The sequence below is a fragment of the Scatophagus argus genome, chromosome 4 (genome assembly GCF_020382885.2).
Source record: "Scatophagus argus isolate fScaArg1 chromosome 4, fScaArg1.pri, whole genome shotgun sequence".
Classification (NCBI taxonomy): domain Eukaryota; kingdom Metazoa; phylum Chordata; class Actinopteri; family Scatophagidae; genus Scatophagus; species Scatophagus argus.
This window is the reverse complement of record NC_058496.1, coordinates 8844564-8864827: the sequence shown is the minus strand read 5'-3', so window position 1 is coordinate 8864827 and position 20264 is coordinate 8844564. Positions and strand designations below refer to the sequence as shown.

The 20264-nt window shown below is 41.1% G+C and overlaps 4 protein-coding genes across 9 annotated transcripts; 2 read left to right on the top strand and 2 right to left on the bottom strand.

Annotated features, from left to right (window-relative positions):
• Nucleotides 1-86: 86 nt before the first annotated feature.
• On the bottom strand, nucleotides 87-9791 carry LOC124058362. 3 transcript variants are annotated; one of them, XM_046387531.1, is made up of 16 exons: nucleotides 9058-9791; nucleotides 8516-8823; nucleotides 8140-8249; nucleotides 7178-8056; nucleotides 6724-6889; nucleotides 6360-6457; nucleotides 5965-6183; nucleotides 5765-5852; nucleotides 5387-5508; nucleotides 5114-5219; nucleotides 4914-4985; nucleotides 4674-4783; nucleotides 2562-4579; nucleotides 1854-2358; nucleotides 1508-1601; nucleotides 87-1402 (listed from the first exon to the last, which is right to left on the bottom strand). In XM_046387531.1, the coding sequence occupies exons 2-16, from the start codon at nucleotides 8795-8797 to the stop codon at nucleotides 1256-1258; spliced, it is 5016 nt and encodes a 1671-aa protein (XP_046243487.1). In that variant the 5' UTR covers nucleotides 8798-8823; nucleotides 9058-9791; the 3' UTR covers nucleotides 87-1255. The 3 variants fall into 3 exon arrangements, with proteins under 3 accessions (XP_046243487.1, XP_046243488.1, XP_046243489.1); XM_046387532.1 differs by having other exon boundaries at nucleotides 8516-8622; XM_046387533.1 differs by lacking the exon at nucleotides 8516-8823.
• Nucleotides 9792-9972: 181 nt separating this feature from the next.
• LOC124058360 (Rieske domain-containing protein-like) lies at nucleotides 9973-12234 on the top strand. Of its 2 annotated transcripts, XM_046387529.1 has the most exons (5): nucleotides 9973-10278; nucleotides 10613-10702; nucleotides 10828-11070; nucleotides 11151-11185; nucleotides 11416-12234. In XM_046387529.1, the coding sequence occupies exons 3-5, from the start codon at nucleotides 10854-10856 to the stop codon at nucleotides 11704-11706; spliced, it is 543 nt and encodes a 180-aa protein (XP_046243485.1). In that variant the 5' UTR covers nucleotides 9973-10278; nucleotides 10613-10702; nucleotides 10828-10853; the 3' UTR covers nucleotides 11707-12234. The 2 variants fall into 2 exon arrangements, with proteins under 2 accessions (XP_046243485.1, XP_046243484.1); XM_046387528.1 differs by lacking the exon at nucleotides 10613-10702 and having other exon boundaries at nucleotides 9974-10278.
• A 1006-nt stretch (nucleotides 12235-13240) lies between these two features.
• Nucleotides 13241-17029, top strand: gtf2h3 (general transcription factor IIH, polypeptide 3). 3 transcript variants are annotated; one of them, XM_046387524.1, is made up of 13 exons: nucleotides 13243-13481; nucleotides 13636-13715; nucleotides 13830-13936; nucleotides 14596-14738; nucleotides 14938-15000; nucleotides 15212-15241; nucleotides 15333-15361; nucleotides 15447-15521; nucleotides 15605-15658; nucleotides 15857-15925; nucleotides 16027-16162; nucleotides 16282-16318; nucleotides 16446-17029. In XM_046387524.1, exons 1-13 carry the CDS (start codon nucleotides 13472-13474, stop codon nucleotides 16513-16515), a joined length of 903 nt encoding a protein of 300 aa, XP_046243480.1. In that variant the 5' UTR covers nucleotides 13243-13471; the 3' UTR covers nucleotides 16516-17029. The 3 variants fall into 3 exon arrangements, with proteins under 3 accessions (XP_046243481.1, XP_046243480.1, XP_046243482.1); XM_046387526.1 differs by having other exon boundaries at nucleotides 13248-13321; XM_046387525.1 differs by lacking the exon at nucleotides 15857-15925 and having other exon boundaries at nucleotides 13241-13481.
• Nucleotides 17030-17290: 261 nt separating this feature from the next.
• Nucleotides 17291-20013, bottom strand: psmd9 (proteasome 26S subunit, non-ATPase 9). The gene is made up of 6 exons (XM_046387527.1): nucleotides 19837-20013; nucleotides 19620-19719; nucleotides 18792-18985; nucleotides 18557-18658; nucleotides 18111-18199; nucleotides 17291-17820 (listed from the first exon to the last, which is right to left on the bottom strand). Exons 1-6 carry the CDS (start codon nucleotides 19960-19962, stop codon nucleotides 17793-17795), a joined length of 639 nt encoding a protein of 212 aa, XP_046243483.1. The 5' UTR covers nucleotides 19963-20013; the 3' UTR covers nucleotides 17291-17792.
• Between the last annotated feature and the right edge of the window lie 251 nt (nucleotides 20014-20264).

The window sequence follows — 20264 nt, the reverse complement described above, 5'->3', positions numbered from 1 at the left end:
TCAGGGAACGCGCTTCTGAAAAAAGTTCACACAGTATTGAGCAAAAGTCAGCTCAGATCTAATTTCTAAACTAAGAGAAGACATAACTATGACGGGTTATTCTTTCATTTAATGTCTAAGCTACGGAAGAGTTTTTTCTTTCCTTTTTTTGAAGCAGATTGTATCCTTTGATTACGTAATAGCCTACTAAGTGAAGTGAACCTTTAAAATTCAAAGTGTTCTCATTTTCTTGTTTGATTCAGTCTGTTACTCATAGCTTTATGTGGAACAAATGCATTTACAAAAAAAGGGATGGTACATTTTAATAGGCTAACAGGGTGGGTAAAACAACATATCTGCACAGCAAGTATCACAGTCAGAAAATAAAAATCAAATCGCCCATTGTCTAAGATAAACATGTCGCAATACAACATACCATGATCTAATCGTTAAGCCAGCTTCATTCATTGTTAAACCCTTAAAGCTGTGTTTCAAATACCAAGTAGTTTTCATGACTCAGATGAAAACTGAAACTATATCAGTAGTTTCATTGCATTACAAGTATCACAATGTTTCATCAGGAGACTAAAAAATGTAAAACAGGAAAACCGAACACCTCAAGTTCAATTCAAGATCTTGTCTCAAAATCATCATGTGCTGAGATTTTCATGGAGAAAACTCAAGATCTAGGTAGAAAGATCAAGAGAACAAATGGTCAGGTTGATCCTAGGAGAAACTCCAGAGGCTGGGCTTGCAAAAACATATAACCCCGCTGTATTAACTTAAATTAAATGTAATAAAGTAAATAAATAACAGAATAATGGATATTCAAGGCGTTGAGCCCAACACCAATGGTTATCCAAGTTTCAACAGTATACGTTTCGATCGTGATGAACTTAACAAATTGTGATTCAAAGAACAAAAGGAGTATGAACTGATACTCAGAATTTCATAATATACTATATGGCTACGCATCTGCACTGAGGATCTGAGAGGAAAACACCCCACACAGCACATCACTCTGCAGAAAGCACACACTTACATAACAATAAATATACCCCCCAGAACCATCATGTAACACATCTCTTCATCTTCATCAGCAACATCAAATGATATTTGTCCAATGCCCAGTGAATATATATATAATTAAAAATAAATAAATAAACATACTGACATTGATCCATACTGTATTTAGTGCACTCCTAAACAGCATGATTGTGCATTAACTGGCATTTCTTCAGTGTGACATTGGCTGAACTAAATTCATTCAAGTAATTTAATCATGATTATCCATTCCTTGGTTGTGTGGTTGGTTAGAATGACTGGTTTTAAGATGTGGCTGCAGCTGAGCTATCATGCTGTGGATACACTGTGCCTTTTTCTCCATGATCTCCCCCAGCTTGTGGACATACTCTCCAAATGCCTGTTTAGACAGAGACAGTGAGAGAGGGAAAATAAAACTGCATCATCAATTTAACATGTACAGAAAAGGAAGAAGCTAACAAATGTGGCTTTGAGCTGGTCTAACCATATCAGGTTGCTGGCACAGAAGCATCCCCTCTTTACGAGATAAATTTTCCATCTCTTCTAGCTGCTCCCAGTGGGCCTGGACAACACGCCACCTAAAGGATTAGAAAAAAAGATTAAAACTGGTAACCTCCAGGGTTGCACTTACACCTTTTTTCCAAATCTGTCATCAAAGAGGTGTTTAACATATGTGTTGTGTCTGTAGGATTAACATGTAACCACATTTTGGTTGTAGTGATACAAGTAGTGGTGTCTTGTTATAATGTATAGAGGCCTCAAAAACCAACACAGGTTGTATAACTCACTGATGATTATGTAAGCAAAACTGGGAGATTTCTAGTACTTACTGGCAGTGATAAAAGTCTTCCAGCATCGACAGATGGATTAGGGGTCTAATATGCAGATTGTTGGTGCTCTCTTCACTTTTTGATTCTGTGGTACTGCTGGGCTGGAGTGAGATGGTTGAATTCCTGGAATGGTTTGAATTTACTGTGTGATACTGCTTTGGCAATGTTTTCAGCCGGCTCAGGACACTTTCCGACTGCGAGTTTGGAATGGAAAAAGTAAGTCCACTGTGCACACTGTGTGAGTGTTCTTGTGGCATTTGTGTGGCACCATTTGCCATTAGATTTTGTGGGTTGGGTGAACCAGAGTTCCCAGAGTGCTGGACAGGGGCTGAGATTGACTGCATGGCAGAAGTTTCTTTTGAAGCACATGCAGTGGATTTAAGGAGGGATGCAGGGGCTTTGTTGTCCACAACTTCACTAGCTGGTGTGGTTTGTAGTTTCTGATTGTTTTCCTGGTCCTGGAGAGAGACCAGCGTAACCTCAGGGATATGAGGCCTCATCGGATCTGGACAAGATAAAAGAATTGTTCATATATCCATATAAGTCAAAGTCAAAAGTCAAAGTGTACTTTATTGTCAAAGATCTATGTAACAGGGGTTAGCACAGAAAATTGAAATTTCGTTTGACCAGTCTCCAATGTGCAGTAAAAACTAAAAACTAAAACTAAGCACGAGTAAGTGCACAAACACAAGCAGAACTCACACTTACCTATTCCACAGTGTTTGTCTGTGGCAAAATATACGTCTTGTTTTCGTTCAGGGTGATTAGTGGCTGTCATGGAGTCAGATTTGGGAGGGCAGTGGGTCTTTGCTTGCGGCAGGTCCAAAAGAGACAGGTGAAATTCTATGTCCTCGCCCTCTTCAACTTTGCTTTCATTCATTTCATTCTCAAGAGGACAGATTGAGGAGTTGTTCTGTTCCCCCTGCAGGAACGAGTCTGTGGCAGCCTGTTGGTCCACTTGAAGCAAGGAGATGCTGAGAGGGTCCATGATGTAGCTAAGACAATCTGTAGAAGTCTCTCCTTGAGTTACAACAGACATTCTGGCTTTGTCAGCTCGATTTTCAGACAATATGTTGTCTGTAAGGGACAGAGCAGGTATTTTACATCCATTCCATGTTATGGAATTATTGTGAGATAGTGTGGACAACTGAGCATTTGAAACTTTTCCTTTATTGCCCTTAGTGGTAAACCACTCTTCCTTCTCTCCACAGCTGATCGATGGCACTCCCTGTTGGGCATTTTGCATTGGTAGAGGCAGGATGTTTGAGGCCTTGCATCTGGGAAGTGAGAGATCACTGAGTTTACTTGGGGTCAGGAGCGTGTTGGTATGTTCACAGGGTGGGGAAAGGGGCCGTTCTGCTGGAGCTCGTTGATGGGATGACTCAACAGGAGGGGGGTTAAAGAGGCTGTTGCTGCCATCGTTGCTGTGGGTGGACACTACAGCATAGCCATCAGCTCCTTCTTGCTCCTCAGTGCTCCACACTCCATCAGCTGAGACATATGAGGCATCTAGTCCCTCCTCGCCCACTTCTGAATCACGGTTGCAAGACACTTGTGGCTCTACACCAGCTGGCCTTGCACCTGTCATCCTGTTTGTCTGTTCTGTCTCTGTTGTCGCCACCCAAGCCCACCTCCTCTCCCCTTCTTGTTTCATCCCAGCTGGCCTGAGGTCGCCCTTCCTTACTCTCACCTTGCTTTCACCTGTTGGCATCAGTGACCTCATCCTCTCATTTTTACTTCTGACTTGTCCAAATCCTGCCTCTGCTCCTTTCAAAGACACCCTCCAATCTTCACTAATACCACCTGAGTCACCATGACCGACCTCATCCTTATTTTTCTTGCAGCAGGGAGAGGTTTCAGTTTGTACGCAAATCTCTTCACTAAGGAAGGAAGATAACTGTCCTCTGTTACCACCAGTCCTAACCTCAGCGCTGGCTCTGTGTGCATCTAAAAACTCTTCAAAATCATGATACACAAGGGCAGAAGCTGAGACGCAGGAAGAGGAAGAGAGAGAGTCCTGATTAGAGGAAGAAGAAGAAGACCCACATGTAGAGGATGAGAAGAGATGATGGTCAGATGAAGAAGCAGATGTGGGAGTAAACTGCTGCAGCTGCTGGTGATATCGTTTCAGATGCCTCTCACGCTCCTTATCCCTTTCATGAGCCTTTTGTAAATCTCCTTCCCCAAGTCTTCCTCCTTCACCACATGCATCTATACTATTTTCTGCTTGTCCTCTCTGTTCTATCCATCTTCTTTCACCCTCTTCTCCACCTTTCATCCCTGTCCCAATGTTTTGATCACCAGTTGAGTGACCAGCACTGTCAGTTCCTCCATACGTTTCTCTTCTTCTACCTTCTCTCCCACTTGCTCTGTCCCTGCTCTCCCTCTTATTGTTAATTCCCAGCAAACCTCTGATTGGTGTAATTTGTTCAAGTCCAATCGCCTTTCTTGCTCTTGTACTTGTTTTCTCTCCCCATTTTCTGCTCTTGGGTGTCGAGCAGAGAATTTCACCTCCTGTGGCCAAGCTTGAGGAAGGCGTGGTGGGGCCAAAAGTCTGTCTTTGTCTCCATAACTTTGGCTTTTTAGGGGAACCTTTTTCTCGAGTGCCAACACTGCTGGGTCCCCTGCTGCTGTTGCTGTTGGACAGGCTACGTTTGGGGGAGTGCACTGTCCTGTCTCTCCTTCCTCCTCGAAATCCTCCTCCTCCTCCTCTCAACTCCTTTACCCTACGAAAAATCAAGCAGATGTAATAACGCCAATAGCAGAAAAAAAACTTTCAAGAAAGTAATGTCAGATATTGCATATCCTACACACACTTACCGATCTGCGTATCTCAGTGTATTAAGTGTGTGTTCAGTTGCGAGGTGACCAGGTGAAATGTTGGCAATCATACATGTCATTGAGTCCCCAACAAATGAGTCCTTCAAAACCTAAAATGAGAACAATGTAGTCCGACACACAGGAGACATTTTTCATCAAACTGGACAAAAAAATATATATATATCACTGACATACACACAAATAGAATCACTGAAAATCATCAAGTTACAAAAGTCTTACCTGAGTAAGTTTGCTTTGTCTGAAAGGTGTGTGCGACTGCTCTTGGTCAAGAGACCTGATACATTCTTTAAGCTGTGAAAAAAAACAACAAATTTATAAACAAGAAAATATGTAAAATCCCACTATGTCTTCACAGATGTCTTTCGTTTTAAGTGCAACCTCCAGGCGTGTGTGTGTGTGTGTGTGTGTGTGAAGCTTACTGCCAACAGACTCTGGTTGATCTCGGCTCCCTCCATACGTCTCCGCCTGTCGGGTTCTTTGGTATCTGATGCCCTCTCACTTCCTGCCAGGTCCACAAACCACATTCTACAGGCACACACACAAACACACCTTTTGGTTTAGTCATTTTAAACCAATACTACTGGGATTATTTGACTGACTACACTATAGTAAGCAGTGCTATACAAGAAAACACAAAACCGTTATTTACATTATGATAAACTCCCAATATAATCAAACATACTGTCACTCACCTTCCGGCTGTCTGCTGGTTTGGACCTCTTAGCTGTATCTGAAGCAAGGCGTGGGAACGAGAAGAGAGTGGATTCACTCCACTCATGCCCTGTGTGCGCTCCTCTGTACCGTGTGAAATCACCTTTGTAGGTACAAGAAAAAAAAAAACAAAACGAGGTTGACGAGAGACATTTTAAAACACGTTGATTGAAGCGATTGTAGTATACCTCAGTTAATTAAAACTTGAAAGATTAAAGATTTTTCTGTGATATTTTTTTTCCTCCTAATATACTAGACCAAAATCTGGAATCAAAGTGTTCATATGAGTGCGTTCTAAAAGTTACAGTGTTAATCATGACAGCATGGACATGAGACAACCTTTATAGAAACGGACAAACCTCCAGCAGTGAACTAACTGAGTCTACTCTGACATCACGCAGCCCAGCAATGTGAACCACTTTCTGTCCATCTTCCCTGGCAAATAACCTAATGACAAAAAAAAGACAGAGATTGTTGTCGCCAAAAAACAAAAATAAATTTTTGAATGCCTGCAAAAAAAACTATTTTAACACTACAAAACACTGACACAAACACACACCTTTTCCTGTGGTCCAACAGGTCATACAGCTGACCACAGTAGATTTCAAAAAAACTGACATACACCAGCAAGGGGGAGCGCATATGTGTGGTGGAGAGGTGAGCAAAAATGTCCTGGACTGCCAGTGCGTACAATCCCGGTCTCCCAGGAGACGAACCCAACATGGTGTGAGTCTTCCCTGCGCCTGTCTGGCCATATGCAAAGCAGGTGGCTTTGCCTCTACAGCCACAGACACAACACACATATTGATAGTTAGGGAGCACAGATTCACAAAAGCACAAAGTCAAGCATGTAGTTCAAGTCCCAAAGCTGATTAATTTGGACTCTGATGGAAAAGATGGTAGAATGACAACATAATGTCTCCATAAATACCATTAAAATCAATGCTGCCCTACCCATTGAGCATGTGCTGCACCAGAGGATATGCTGTTTTTTGATACACTTCCTTGTTGGAGGTCTCCTCCCCAAAAACCTGGTCAAAGTAGAACCTGTGCTGCAGGGACAATAGAACACGGAGTAAGGCGCAAAGCAAACAAAACAGTCAGGATAGCATACTGATTTAACAAGGTGATCTTGAAGTTAAAACACAACACGGTTACACACAGTTTCAGTAGTTTATCTCTAAATTCTTTGTTTAGCATCAGCACAGTGTGATCATGATTGTGTTTATTTGGCTATTTGTATCTTGAGGTGTACCTACAGTAGAGATAAATGAAGAAAACACTGATTTGTGATTGCCTCTCTTGCTGTTATATCTACCTGTAATATGTACTGTGTGAGATCCACAGCCTCTTTGCTTTCACGGACAATCACACACTCTGTGCTTGGAGTGGTCACAACATCTGCCTCTCCCCTCCTGCACTCTGTGTGTGTCAGAGGTCTTTTCCTCACACACACGCTGATCCGCTGCCCTCCTGATTGCCTGCTACACACACACACATGCACAAACCAATCATAATCAAAATCAGGATGACCAAATTACACAGGAAACAATGCTCATATGCTTATCTTATGCAAACTTCATGATTTAGTGAGACAACCACAAAAAGCATGTATTTTACTAAAAGGATGTGCATGTATAGAAATCCTCACCACGCCAAAATGACTTGCATGTTCAATAAATGTGTTTAACATACTGTAGTTGTCTTCACCAACATATTAATTTGCACGTAGGGAGATAGTGACGAGGACAATATAAAACACAGTCACTCACTTTTTGTTTGGGGCAGGAAGGGTGAGTGGCAGTCCGTAGTTGTAGCCGGCTGTTGTCTTTGATTCATAAACGGGTGTTGCAACGGCCATGTGCTCAGGAGCCTCATTGCTGCTTATTTCTGTAGGGAATTTTTCCTTCTTAGAGATTCCTTTTCTATCTCTGTGCCCAACCAGTTTGTTACTGAACCTCTTTGATGCCACTGTTGAGTGCCTGGGGTTTGGCTTGTGGGATGAAGCACACTTTGGTGATAATCTGGTTTGAGAGTTGTAAAAAGAATTTCTATCCACGCTGTCTGGTTTGGTGTTTGCGCCTGTGTGATGATCATGCTGATGAGTATGGACATCCAGCCAGTGGTTGCTGTTGTCTTTGGAGCTACACACCACAGCACTTCCAGCGCCAATCTCATGCTGCACGGGTATGGCTGATCCTCTGCCCTGACCTGGTTCATTATTTCTATTATGACTTGCGCAGACATAAACAGAACTCACTGGATGAGAAAATAGCTTCTGGTGATCAATATTTTCGCAACTGAAATCAAGCCGCCTGCGAACATGTGATGGTTTGGAAAAACTGTCTGCATTAAGCTCACTCACTGCAGCACCCTTCTCATCCTCATCATCATATACATCTCCAGCAGGGTCTCCACAACCATCAAAAGTAATGCTACTGTCTGCTACAGCATAGCCTTTATCACCATCATCAGTATCGTAGTCATCATCATCATGGCATTCAAGGCTCTCCAGTTGAAGAGTTTTGACCATTTGGACCAGATGGAAGAGTTGAGTCCTGTCCTCCATAGAACGGATTCCCAGGATGGGATAGTCCTCCATGGTCAGTCCTGAAAGGTGGACTACAGAACAAACACCCACTGAGGTAAACCTGAAGGACAGGAGACAGGTGGTCAGAGGAGGAGAGGACAGGGCAAGTGAGAGGCTGGATGTACTGTGAGTGTGTGAGCTTACCTGACATAATATTGCTGCAGCCCAACTGCTTTCAGACACTCATACAAGCAAAGTGACATTTCCTCCCCTTCCACTTCTCTCCCTTTTTCCTTTACAGCACTCCCCCTGCTCTGCAAGTGGGAGACATGTCGCATTAGTCTATCCATTATTTTGTCCCACAAAGCAAAGGTGTGCAAGAAATTGCTGTACGATTAGAGTAATTCAACGACAACAGCTTAACCTGTGCAGAAAACAACTGAAAGCAACTACAAACTTGAATCATCACTACACAAGCTGCCTCTTTCAAAACAGCGTGTATCCTTGCTATCCTTGCCCTCAGGGATTTCTGTAAGAGAATGATGGCCAGCAGTCTGGTCGGTCACTGTGTCATTACTACCTCGCTGCACTGTTGTGGTGGCAAGCAAAGCACAGGACGCAGCACGATGCTGAAATTTGACACTTGTTCAGGATGGAGCCGGCACAGTGCAGTCATGTCACACATTTCTGTAATGTAGCAAATATGATAAATATAGCAGACACAGGCATGCAACTGTTGCTTCGACTTATGCAGTAGACCGGCCGACAGCTGCAATGTGGCACTTGAATCTTGCATGCATAAGGTGTTGCTGTGTTTATGAAACAGTACACTGCTTAAAATCATCCCACTCCTAGAGTCCATATTTCCATTAGGCTGAGCCGCAGTCTCTACAATAAACACATCAAGATATATTTAAAAGTCAGAAACTGTTAATACTGCAAATACAAAAGCTTAAATTACATTTGCGGCAGACTTAGATGCACAGAATAAAATTCATAGCAGGCTGTAGCTGAAATAATTAGACTGTCTTGACTAACTGGGTGCCTGTGCTTAGCAAACAGTTGTTATGTATGAAATGATTACAGTCTCCTCCAAATGGCAAGAATAAACACCAAACTTACCTTATTCAGTTCGAACTTTTCAGCCACAAAAGGCAAATGCGTGAACGAGCAAAATGAACTGACAAAAAGCATTAATTTTTCACCAAGTTGTTAGCTTGGGGAGTATCACTATTTCCGTATACAAAGTTGGTCTCCATAACGACGGAAACGGCTCGGGGACGCTTTGTTTTCCCGCTGTGGTGGATGAGCACAACTTCTGCTGAAGAAGGCCTTGACTGGTAGATATGCAGGTGGCAGAAATACATCGAAACTTTATCACATTTAAACGTGGAAAGCCAGCCGGTCGAATTACGCTCAGTTCAGCATGAAAGAGAGAGATAATCCCTCAGAGGGCTTAATGCCCACCAACAAACCCACTAAGACCAAAAGCCTTATCAGACTGAACCTGAGACATTTGCCCCACCGGCGTTTCATGGACTGCTAATGGAGATGCACTTTTAACGAATAAACGCATGGATTATTGACGTTATTATTGTTATTTTAAGCAGTGTATACAAGCTGTATATATTGCATAGAGCCCAGTTATAGACAGTCCGCCTCGAGAAAAAAATAAAAGGGAAAGAAATAAAGCTAAAATGTCGAGATAAAACAAAGATGAGCATTACAAAACTATCTAATGGCCCTTAAACAAGATGTAGGAATATCAGGACTAATAGAGATATTTATTCAGGTATTTTTTAAATATAAATTTATTTTCATAAATACACTTACGACATTAATGTATTGAATCACTACATTTAGGTCCTACATGTCTGACATACTTTAACTTTAACTACACAACTTTACATCCTAAGCTACTGCGCATTTTGTCCCTCCGTTTGCAGTTTAGTAAAGCAACGCTAAGCCATCAAAGAAACAGTGTTTAAACCGCAAAGGGGACGGTGACAAAGGAATCTCATTCAACCGCTCGTGTTTCAACGGGGACAACATTAGAAGTAACACACAACATTGGCTCTTCCTCAAACCCAAAAGACACTTATTGAAACGCTGACGAAGTTTGGTTTGCAGTGTAGAGTTTGATAAATAAATAAAGCCGGTCTGTTTTATGCAGATAAAGCACTAGGACATTCGTGCGTGTAACTAGCGAGATAAACATAAAAAAACATCCTGCGTCCAACACATGAAGTCACATTAGCATCACCGCTGAGCAGTTTCCAGGAAGCCTGACCAAGTAACTACACACCTTAAAGGTGTCAGAGATGTGAACTGGCGACGCGAAAGGTAGGATGGATTAACGTTTTGAATGGGCAGTTCATTATAAACCTGTAGGAACTAAAGTAATCAACAACAACAACAACAACAAATAAATATTCTTGCAGCATGCCAGCTGTTTAGTTAAAAATGAAAGCAGCTAATGTGCAAAGTGGAACAGCTTGCAGCAACATCAAGCATATTCTGTTCATCAGTTTATAATGGATTGGCATTCACAGGTCTGCAGCTTAGCCCAGTCCATTTACAGAAATATAAAATGATGATCAGTTAGGACCGAGGTTTAACAAGTAATGGACTGAATTTATGAAAAATTCAAACCTAAAATAATCAGTTCCTTCTCTAGAGAAGCATGTCATGGTAACAAGGGAGGTGGAGAAAGGGAGCAGGAGTGGGACTTATTTGGACAAACACAAAAAAATCCCTTGCTTTTCATGTGAATATGTTGCTGCCTTCCACAGGAATGTGAATTAAATTTTAAAAAACATTAATTACTATGTATCTATTATGCTACTAATCATAGCTTCAATTACTTTCCAACTATACTCTCATTAATTCCAGGAAACTTGCCATAAGAGGTGATCAGCATGTCGTCTGAAGAGGAGACTTCTCAGACTTCTTCCTCTTCTCCTTCTCCCCCTCCTCCCTCCTCCTCTTCCTCACCTCCCCCTGCCTCCCACTTCATCGGGAAGAAGGAGGACATTGTCAAGGCTGGGCGCGTGACCAAGCTGGTGAATGGATGCCGAGATGTACTGGTCCTGCACCACCAGGGGCGGTTTTATGCAATGGACATGCGCTGCTACCGTAAGCTCTCAGGATGTGGGTGTTGTATGTGTTGACGTAGCGCATGAAGTGCGTAACGACATTTGTTTTACCATTAACAGATTCAGGTGGTGCGTTGCAGTATGGAGACATTGAGGTAAGTTTTGTGCCATTTCCTCTGAGGTTTACTGTGAAATGCTCATGCAGAACTCTAATGTTCATCACAATTTATTTATTTCAGCATGTTGTAAAGCTCTCATTGAAGTTTTCCTGTGTACATAAGAGCTGATACATTTTTTTGAAGTTTTTCTTGTTAAACTGCCACTGCATACGCTACTATACTCTAATCGCTATTCTCTAATCACCTCCACACTGTGTCAACATTAGGAGTTTAATGGGATGCTGTGTATTGTGTGTCCATGGCACAAGTACAAGATCACACTGGCAGGAGGAGAAGGGATTTACCAAGCCGTGGACGATCCTACAGCCAAACCCCTGAAGACACAGTGGCGCTCCAAGGGTGTCAAACAAAGGATTCACAAGGTCACTGAGGTCAATGGGGATGTGTATTTAACACTGAATGACTCCAGTGAGGCCATTGATTCAGATGCCTACCAAACTGAGAGATACAGAACTGTCATATTGAAGGCCCAGGCACAATCCAAGTCCAAGAAATAGCCAGACACTGAAGGATTTCTTAGAATTGTTTGATTTTGTTTGATTTTTCACTTAAAAATACTGCAAAGGACAATTTTGGATGTCGTATTGTCCTTCACTGGGAAGTGTTTTTTTTTAATAATAATAATAAAAAACTGGTAAGTCTTTGAGCCAATAAGTCAGTAAGAGTCAGTCAAGGACAAAGAAGGAAATATGTAAAGAAGATGTATGAATGCTAGTGGTGTCAGATCAATACAGGGCATTTAAACAGTAATTACAAGATGTGTGTTGTTTCAGATGTACATCCAGGGAAATTGTTTTTTTATTCCTCTTGCACTACTCGGCACTCTTGCTCTGGAATTCTTGAATTTCCCTCGGGATCAGTAAGGTATCTATCTATCTATCCATCTGTCAACAGGGCATTACTGCATATGTTGACCAAATCAGTACTTATGATGTATAAATGTATGCAATTTCCCAAACAGAGCTGAGGCTGCTACAAAATTTTGTGGCTTAATAATTATTAAATGGTGTATAAATATTTATTTTTGGCTGATGTTTGTGTCTCTTTGTCATGTTAAATGATATGAGGAATATTATATGTCCTTTGTGTCATTTATCAGTATATACACAGCTAAATTCTTCTCAACACAATTCAGCACAATGCAAAACAGACTTCATAATAATAATAATAATACCACAAGATTCTCCAGGTGATCTGATTTTATTAAAGAGGAATGTCGATACTTTGACTATAGCTAAAATTCCCACCATGTCTTGTGAAGTGAAATGACAGAATTGACTACTATTTTGACAAACGTTTTCTGGCTGTAGCTTCTGAAATGTAAGGATTTGCGGCTTTCCTCGGTTTTATATCACACATGAAAAATGTTGATATTATTCAGTGTTTACAATAATAGTTGCAGTCCATTGAAGTATTTTTATACATGTTTAATTGTCGGAGGACATCAAACCTCTGCTGTGCTGTAGAATAACATCAGAATAACAGAATAACAATGAAGATGCAAGCCGCCCCAACCCAACAGAATCAGAATCAGAATTCTTTATTTGTCACATGTGGATGTGCATCCACAGTGAAATGAAAAAACAACACTCCTTAGAACTCCTAGAGAACAAGTACAACAAAACTAATTAAACACACTTTGCTTACACGCCCACTCACCAGCTCCTTGGTAGGCTACAGTCACAGTCCAGTGGTGGAATATAGCTAAATGCATGTAATTAAATTACAGTGTGTGTGAGTATTATTATGAGGCAGTTTACTTGAGTGCTTCCTTGTCCGTATGACAAACATCGCGATACGTTTTGCTGGTAATACTGAGACTTGTACCTGTAATCGAGTACTTGTGTTGTGACTGTTGTATTGTTACTTATAATCACGCAAAAGATGTGGGAACTTAATCAGGTCTAATCTGGTGAAATGTGACCGCGGTCAGCCAGGGGGTTCGAGCAATATGATGTTGAAGTTACGTATCTGGAAAACAGACGCTAGGTGGCAGCAGTGCAACGCAGAGAAAAACTTGTGTCGCAGCGTGATGACGCACAGGTACGTCACTTGGCTTGCTGTGGTGGGTCATAACGGCGGAACTTCATAGCTTCTGCTTGCCCATACATTGTGGGTATATCCAGACGTAAAACGTTCTCAGTTTTCTGGGTAGTGTGTAAAATTTCAATATGGAAGACGACAGAAGATAAAGCACCAGGAAGAAAACAGTTATCACTTTATGGTCCCTCTTCGTTTCAGTCACATATCTGTCTTGACGTGATGGCATCAGGCATGTGTTGCTTAGTCCGACTAATAATAAAATGAACTTATTTTGCTGCTTGCATGTCTTGTGTTGGACACTTAAAGTTTTAAGAGAATATTTGGCTAGGTTAGCTTTTTCACTGAGTTTTTATTGTTAAATTGTTTCCCATCCCCCCCCCCAGAGGATGAAATCAACCTGCTGGTCATCGTCGTGGATGTAAATCCGATATGGTGGGGACAGCAAGCTCAGCGTGAGCCAGAGGTAGGCCTCTTGTTAAGTCGGATGTTATTCCGAATCATGAGTGCTTTTCAGACTGTGTAGTTTTCAAACGTGGCCGGGGCCAAACAACGCAACTGTCCTCTTGCGTCCGTCCAGTTCACCCTGTCCAAGTGCCTGGATGCCGTCATGGTGTTGGGGAACTCCCACATGGCCATGGCCCGCACCAACAAGCTGGCTGTCATCGCCAGCCACTGTCAGGACAGGTAACTTTATACATGTATACATGTTTCCAGAAGTGTGAAGTACATTTACTGACGTGCTGTACTCAAGGAGGATTTTACGTATGTTTACTGCATTTTGTGCTGTGTTATACTTCTATTCCACTGACATATTGTATATTTTAGCCCACCACATTTATTTGCCAGCTGTAGTTGGCACTTAAAGAAAAATACAATTGAATATATAGTGGAAAAACAGATAAAGAGCTTATATCAGCCACTGGCAGATCATCTGTGCATCTTGCATTATCTGTTTACAATGCAATGCAATGCAATGCAAACGTTGGGTTCTGGCAATCAAACGGATGTTCTTTGACACACACCACCAACTTACTCACTCATCCACATTGAGGATGAGGGCCTCCCACCTGGTGGCCCCCACCCTCAATGCACAGGACCCAAAGGATCCAACATTCTCGTGCCAGTGACTGCAAAATACCCTCAGAGGTCCTGCGTGCTTTCTCCTGACGGGTCAGAACTGTTGGGGCAGCACGAAGGGGACCTACAAAATATCAAGCAGGTGGTTTTAATGTTGTGGCTGATCGGTGTTAAGTACACTAGTTTGGTTTGTTTTTGGCTCCTGTGCTGTGTTGTTCTCCTGTCATTGCTTCTACATTTCTCTCTCCCACTTACTTTTATTTCAGTCACTTCCTGTATCCCAGGAAGGGCTGGAAAGGCGGGGACAACGGCGGAGAGGACGCTTCCTCCAGTGGGGATGGAAAATATGAACTCCTGTCGGTCACCAATAACCTCATCGCTGAAGAGATCAGGAATGTTATGGCAAAAAGTAAGTACAAGTCTGTTTTTGTGTGGGTAAGATACAGCTTTTAGAGCAGATTTAAGTAGATAGACATTCTCCACATGCTAAAAGCAGAAAAACAGTTGCTGTAATTACAATACGACAATATACTTACAGCTTTATTTTCATGCGTTTAACGATGCTGCACAGTGTTGGTGACTCAACTAAGCGTGTCATGTGATTGCAGCTGAAGTGCAGGGAAATTCAACTGATACTTTGTTGGCTGGATCACTTGCCAAAGCTCTCTGCTGTATCCTTTCAATAAATACTCTTTACAGTTTTACAGTTTTGTTCTATATGTTGACATTATGTACTGTAATTGTTTAGAAGTGTGCTAAGATTTTGGTTTCGTTTGCTGCTCGAGTTGAAAGAAACATCTGCACGTTTTCTTCCTGCACACTGTAATGAATGTGGCTGAGACTTGGCCAAGGTGTTCTCCTTAATCTTTTTTTTATATTAAGATATTCACAGGGTCTCTAAAGAGCTGGAAGGTAATTCATTTTATTTCCCATAATGCTTTCCAGTGGTTACTGTTTTTCTTATAAAACCTATCAATATTTTCTTTTTCTTTTTTTTTTTTAGTGGGACAAGAGTTAAAATCAAGAATATTGGTAAGCCCTGAATAGTCTAATTTTATAAGAGCTTTTGTTTAATATTCCATGACTTTGAACTCGGTCTGTGTATTTTACTGGATAGGTGATAAAAGCAGCTGAGGACTGTGCCCTGCAGTACATGAACTTCATGAATGTAATTTTTGCTGCCCAGAAGCAGGTAAATCTCTTGTTCGTGCTTGTGTTTTCTGTTGTTTTGTGATTTGTAGATTTGTAAAAAAAAATGTTCTTTGTTTAAAACAGAACATCCTGATAGATGCCTGCGTGTTGGACTCAGACTCAGGGCTCCTTCAGCAGGTACATTAGTTCCAGTTTTTCTAGGATATTTATTGTACTGCATTTTCACAGCATTACCGCCTGCGTCAGGACGATAAATGCCAGCCAAAAGCTGAACTGGAGAACAGCAAACCGCTGATATTAAATAGTCTGTACAACAGTTCAGTTAGTACAAGCGTTCACCCAGTTTTTTCTTTTACCTTCACGTGTGTTTTGTAGGCTTGCGATATAACTGGAGGATTGTACCTCAAGATACCACAGAAAGTTGCCCTGGCACAGTACCTTCTGGTGAGAGTGCAGTACAGATTTGCACACTTCTGAGGGTCTCATTCAGCTCATATCTCTCTGAAAAGGGCTGCTTTGTGCTAACGATGGTGTTTTCTGAACAGTGGGTGTTCCTGCCCGACTCGGAGCAGCGTTCGCAGCTGGTGTTGCCGCCGGCTGCTCACGTGGACTACAGGGCTGCATGTTTCTGCCACCGTAACCTCATCGAGATTGGTTATGTCTGCTCAGTTTGCCTGTCAAGTAAGTTTGAGTCTCGGCTGAAAGAAACAAATGCATGATAACTGCGTTTCTAATTCTGGAAGAAGGTGCAGTCACAGGATGTTTTCATGGTGACGCTTTCTCTTGTCTTCCCTTTGAAGTATTCTGCAACTTCAGCCCCATCTGTACGACTTGCGAGTGAGTTTGTTTAAAGTATACAATTCATTTTCCTCTGAACACTATTGAGATGTATATCTTAAATCTATGCAATGTGATTTCATCTTCACTTTGTCAGCATTATGATCTGAAATGTTCTTGTCTTCAGGACTGCCTTCAAAATCCAACTACCACAGATGGTCAAGCCCAAAAAGAAGAAACTCAAGCAAGCTACATGATTTTTGCTGGGATTCTACTAATGTAGGGAATTTAGTTTCTGTTTAGATATTAAAATTGTACCATTTTGTTTGGTACAGATTTGTTACGAGCTTCAGCGGCATCCTAGAGATGCCTTTGATTCAGCAAGGACCGTGTGCTCACGTTGACCTGATTGGCTTTGGTATATTTTTATGTACACAGAGGTTGATGCTTCACTGAATTACAGTCTCATTTCAAGTCCCAACCTGAATTCTCCCAGATTTTTTGTCTTTGTAGAAAATTCAGGTCAATCAGAATATATGCAGATATTTAACATATAAAACACACGATCAAACACAGTATTTGTTCACAAGTCTGACTGTTTTGTTCATATTGATGAAAACAAATGGCTCGCAGCAACTTTGAGCAGTTTGTGATGTTGGGTAAAGATGATCCACTCAGTTGAAATGCAAATGTAGATACTGATTTGGAAAAAATGTAACTGGAAATTTTTGTGATGTAAAATTTTTCTAGAATAAAAACAGATTTTTGTTATTCTGTTGACTTGATTGTTAAGATTCAGTGACACCTTTTAACTGAATCGGTCATCATGATGTGTTGAGGTTGGAAATATTTTACAGGGAAGCTCGGTGGATTATGTGCAGCTTTCAGACAAGTGAACAAGTATTAAACGCAGAGAAACTCTTTCAGAATCACTCGAAATAAATAACATCTTTGGAAATGACTCATCATCATTACACTGATTTGTGTAACATTTGACAGGTCATCTTCTTAAGAGTTAAAAATAAGCCTTTATTGATGATTGAAGCCTCCAGTCTTTATTTTTCAGTGTCAGTTCACCACTTCAGATCACTGCAGATTCAACAGCTACTCCAGATTTTCATAGATTTTGTTATAGATACCCTCAGTTAATCCAGTTGATATTCAGCGATACTCTTGCACCAAAAATACCACTTTCACACTTGATACAGATGAATTAAACAGACCGACTGCGGTAACATTTCCTGACTGAATCCATGTTCCTGAGCTCCCTCAACTTCTAATGGAAATGTTCAGTTGTTTGAATCATATAAGTATATGGTAGAAATGTTTATTCATCTGTCATTTAGTAAACGCAGCATACCGTTCTGAACACTGCCTTTGTATGAAGGAAAGACTTATAGTGCTGATTAACAAACTGGTAATTCAACAGCTGAACATGTCTGCAGTATGTATAAAAGTCCATTTGAATCCATCCAGGAGCATCATAAGTGGAGAGGGGGTTTCACAATTGAAACACTGCATCATGTCATGGTGATCACCGATGGATTGGAACAATGTTGCATCTGTAAAAGAGAAACGGAGCAGGTTGGTGAGTGATATGAACCACTTTATACTCACAAATACCCACTCACATGTATTTAAATCAAGAACTGTGGATGTAGGTCTCAAAGGAGTATTTGACTAATACTGCTGCCATTTGTCAAAGTACAGATTTGTATACTGGAAGCTTTTCTTTGCTCCTGTCGGCTTGACAGCTTTCTTGGTTTCTTAATATCAGCTCCATCTACTAGACTCTCAAATGTTAAGTCTGTGTCGATTCAAATCTGTGATCCTGAGTGAATGCACCACTCACCCCAGCAGACCTCTGCCTGACCATCGCTGTGGAGTCAGGCTCATCTGAGCTCTCTGGCCATCACGGATGACTGTGACACGCAGTGGTTTCTGTAAAAGGACATGATATTGCAGTTTACACTCCAGATATAATGTGTGTTTAGGATAATGTAACCTATAGTTGGGCAGAATGAAAATTCTACTTTGTGATTACTAGAGGACTTTCTTCTAATGCTAACACGACTTCTAATAAGCTAATAAAAGGTTTAATGGAGAGGAGGTCAGACTCCACAGTCTCAGTTATTTTAGAGATAACTCTGGGAGAATTCTGGTTCGTTATTAATACTTTTGGGGCTTTCTTCAACATGAAACTGCATCACAAAATGAATCTAATTACCACAGCACAGCTAAGATTAAAACTTTTTTGCTGAAACACAAACACACTGTAAACTGTGTTAAGTATCTTACCCCTTCACTGTGTTGGACCACAGAAGCAATATTCTGGAGGTTCTGAAAGTTCTCTGTGTTCACAGAACCAAACTCAATGACTTCATCACCAACTCTAAGACCCTTTGGAAAGAAACAACCAAATATTAGAATCACAGGAACAAATACGGCTACTTTTTATGTCATAACTTTAAAGAATAGTGATGGTTTATCTGAAACAACTGCCAGATACAAACTTATGGTTCACATTACTCACAGCTCCACAGGCGGGTGAGCCTTGTGTCACAGCATCCACCCGTGCAAAGGGAGGAGGAAGAGTGACCTGCTGCTCCATCGCCTCCTCCATGGATTCTGCCTCATCCTGCTCCCGCTTGGCTTTCTCTCGAGCATGCAACTTGTGCAGGGCTTCTTCTATCTCCACCATGATGGCCTTGTGATCGTTCTGCAGGCCTGACAGACACAATCAAAGCACTACCATGAAAAGGACAGCATCAGCATAAGATATATGCTGTAAGTATCAGTTCATATCATCTTTAAACTTTGACATCAGAATTGGTACAAACTTAATCAACTGCTATTATTATTATTATTATTATTAATGTCTAGTTGTGGAACTGACATTATGTTATGAATTTTTTGCTGACAGTATGTCGTGACAAATATCTACATTTAGATAAAGAAAAATGATCTGAAAGCCGATCCTTGTTTTATCTTCACTATCACTACATTTTGGCGTTGTGTAATCTGCAGTATGTGGGAAAATATCAGGTACTGCTTCTGGTTTCGCTAACACACTGTGGGTTCACCTTTTTACAGTTAGACCACAGGAATGATAATGATCTTTGGAAATTATAACTAAACATCATACAATGACAATCTACTTGGTGTTACGACACAGTTACGACTCCATGACATGAATTACCGTAACAGACTTCCACATTATGTTGACAGGTGGGTCACTGGAAGTTAAGCCAAAAAAACTCTAATATATCCTTAGTAGGGCTGTGGTTGAGCTGCTTCACCTGAAACCGTGGCTCACAGACAAAGTTACCCATATGTCAACAACAATCACGCTTCTGCTTACATGAAATATTGTGTCTTGCTGTCCTGATCTGGTATAAATTAACATCTGCTCGCGGGTAGCCCTCTTCGTCAACCAAGGGGTCGTCCACACCGACACCTTGCTGTAAACAAAGTAATGACAGAACGGCATGTTTAGCTAACATTAGCTAGATTCACAAATTAAGTGGCCTTAGATTAGCTTCGTGCTACATGTCTAACTGATTATCTGACAAACTTACGTCTTCCAAAACATCGTAATAGGCTTTTATCTGCTCTTCAATTTCATCTTTCTTTTTAATAAGGTTTTTTACATCATCCATTGTTATTTCCGACTTTCCAGAACTGTTTTCGCCTGTCATCTTCATGGCTGCGAATAACCAAACAATCTTTATGACGAGATAGTATTTCCGGTATAAAAAAAAAAGAAAGAAAAGTTTCTTCTTCCTTCTGGCTACTTTCTGGTTTACAGCCACGTATGCGCTTTACTGCCCCCAAGTGGTAAAAAAAGGAATAAATCCCGTGGTCTCGCTACCAAACAATTCACAATGTTCTTGCCAATGAAAAATACAAGAAATATAACAGCTTATATTATATGCTTTTACTTGTCACATTCACAGTTAAACAATCAATTAAGTACTGGGTTTACATATTTAGAGGTTTAATACTT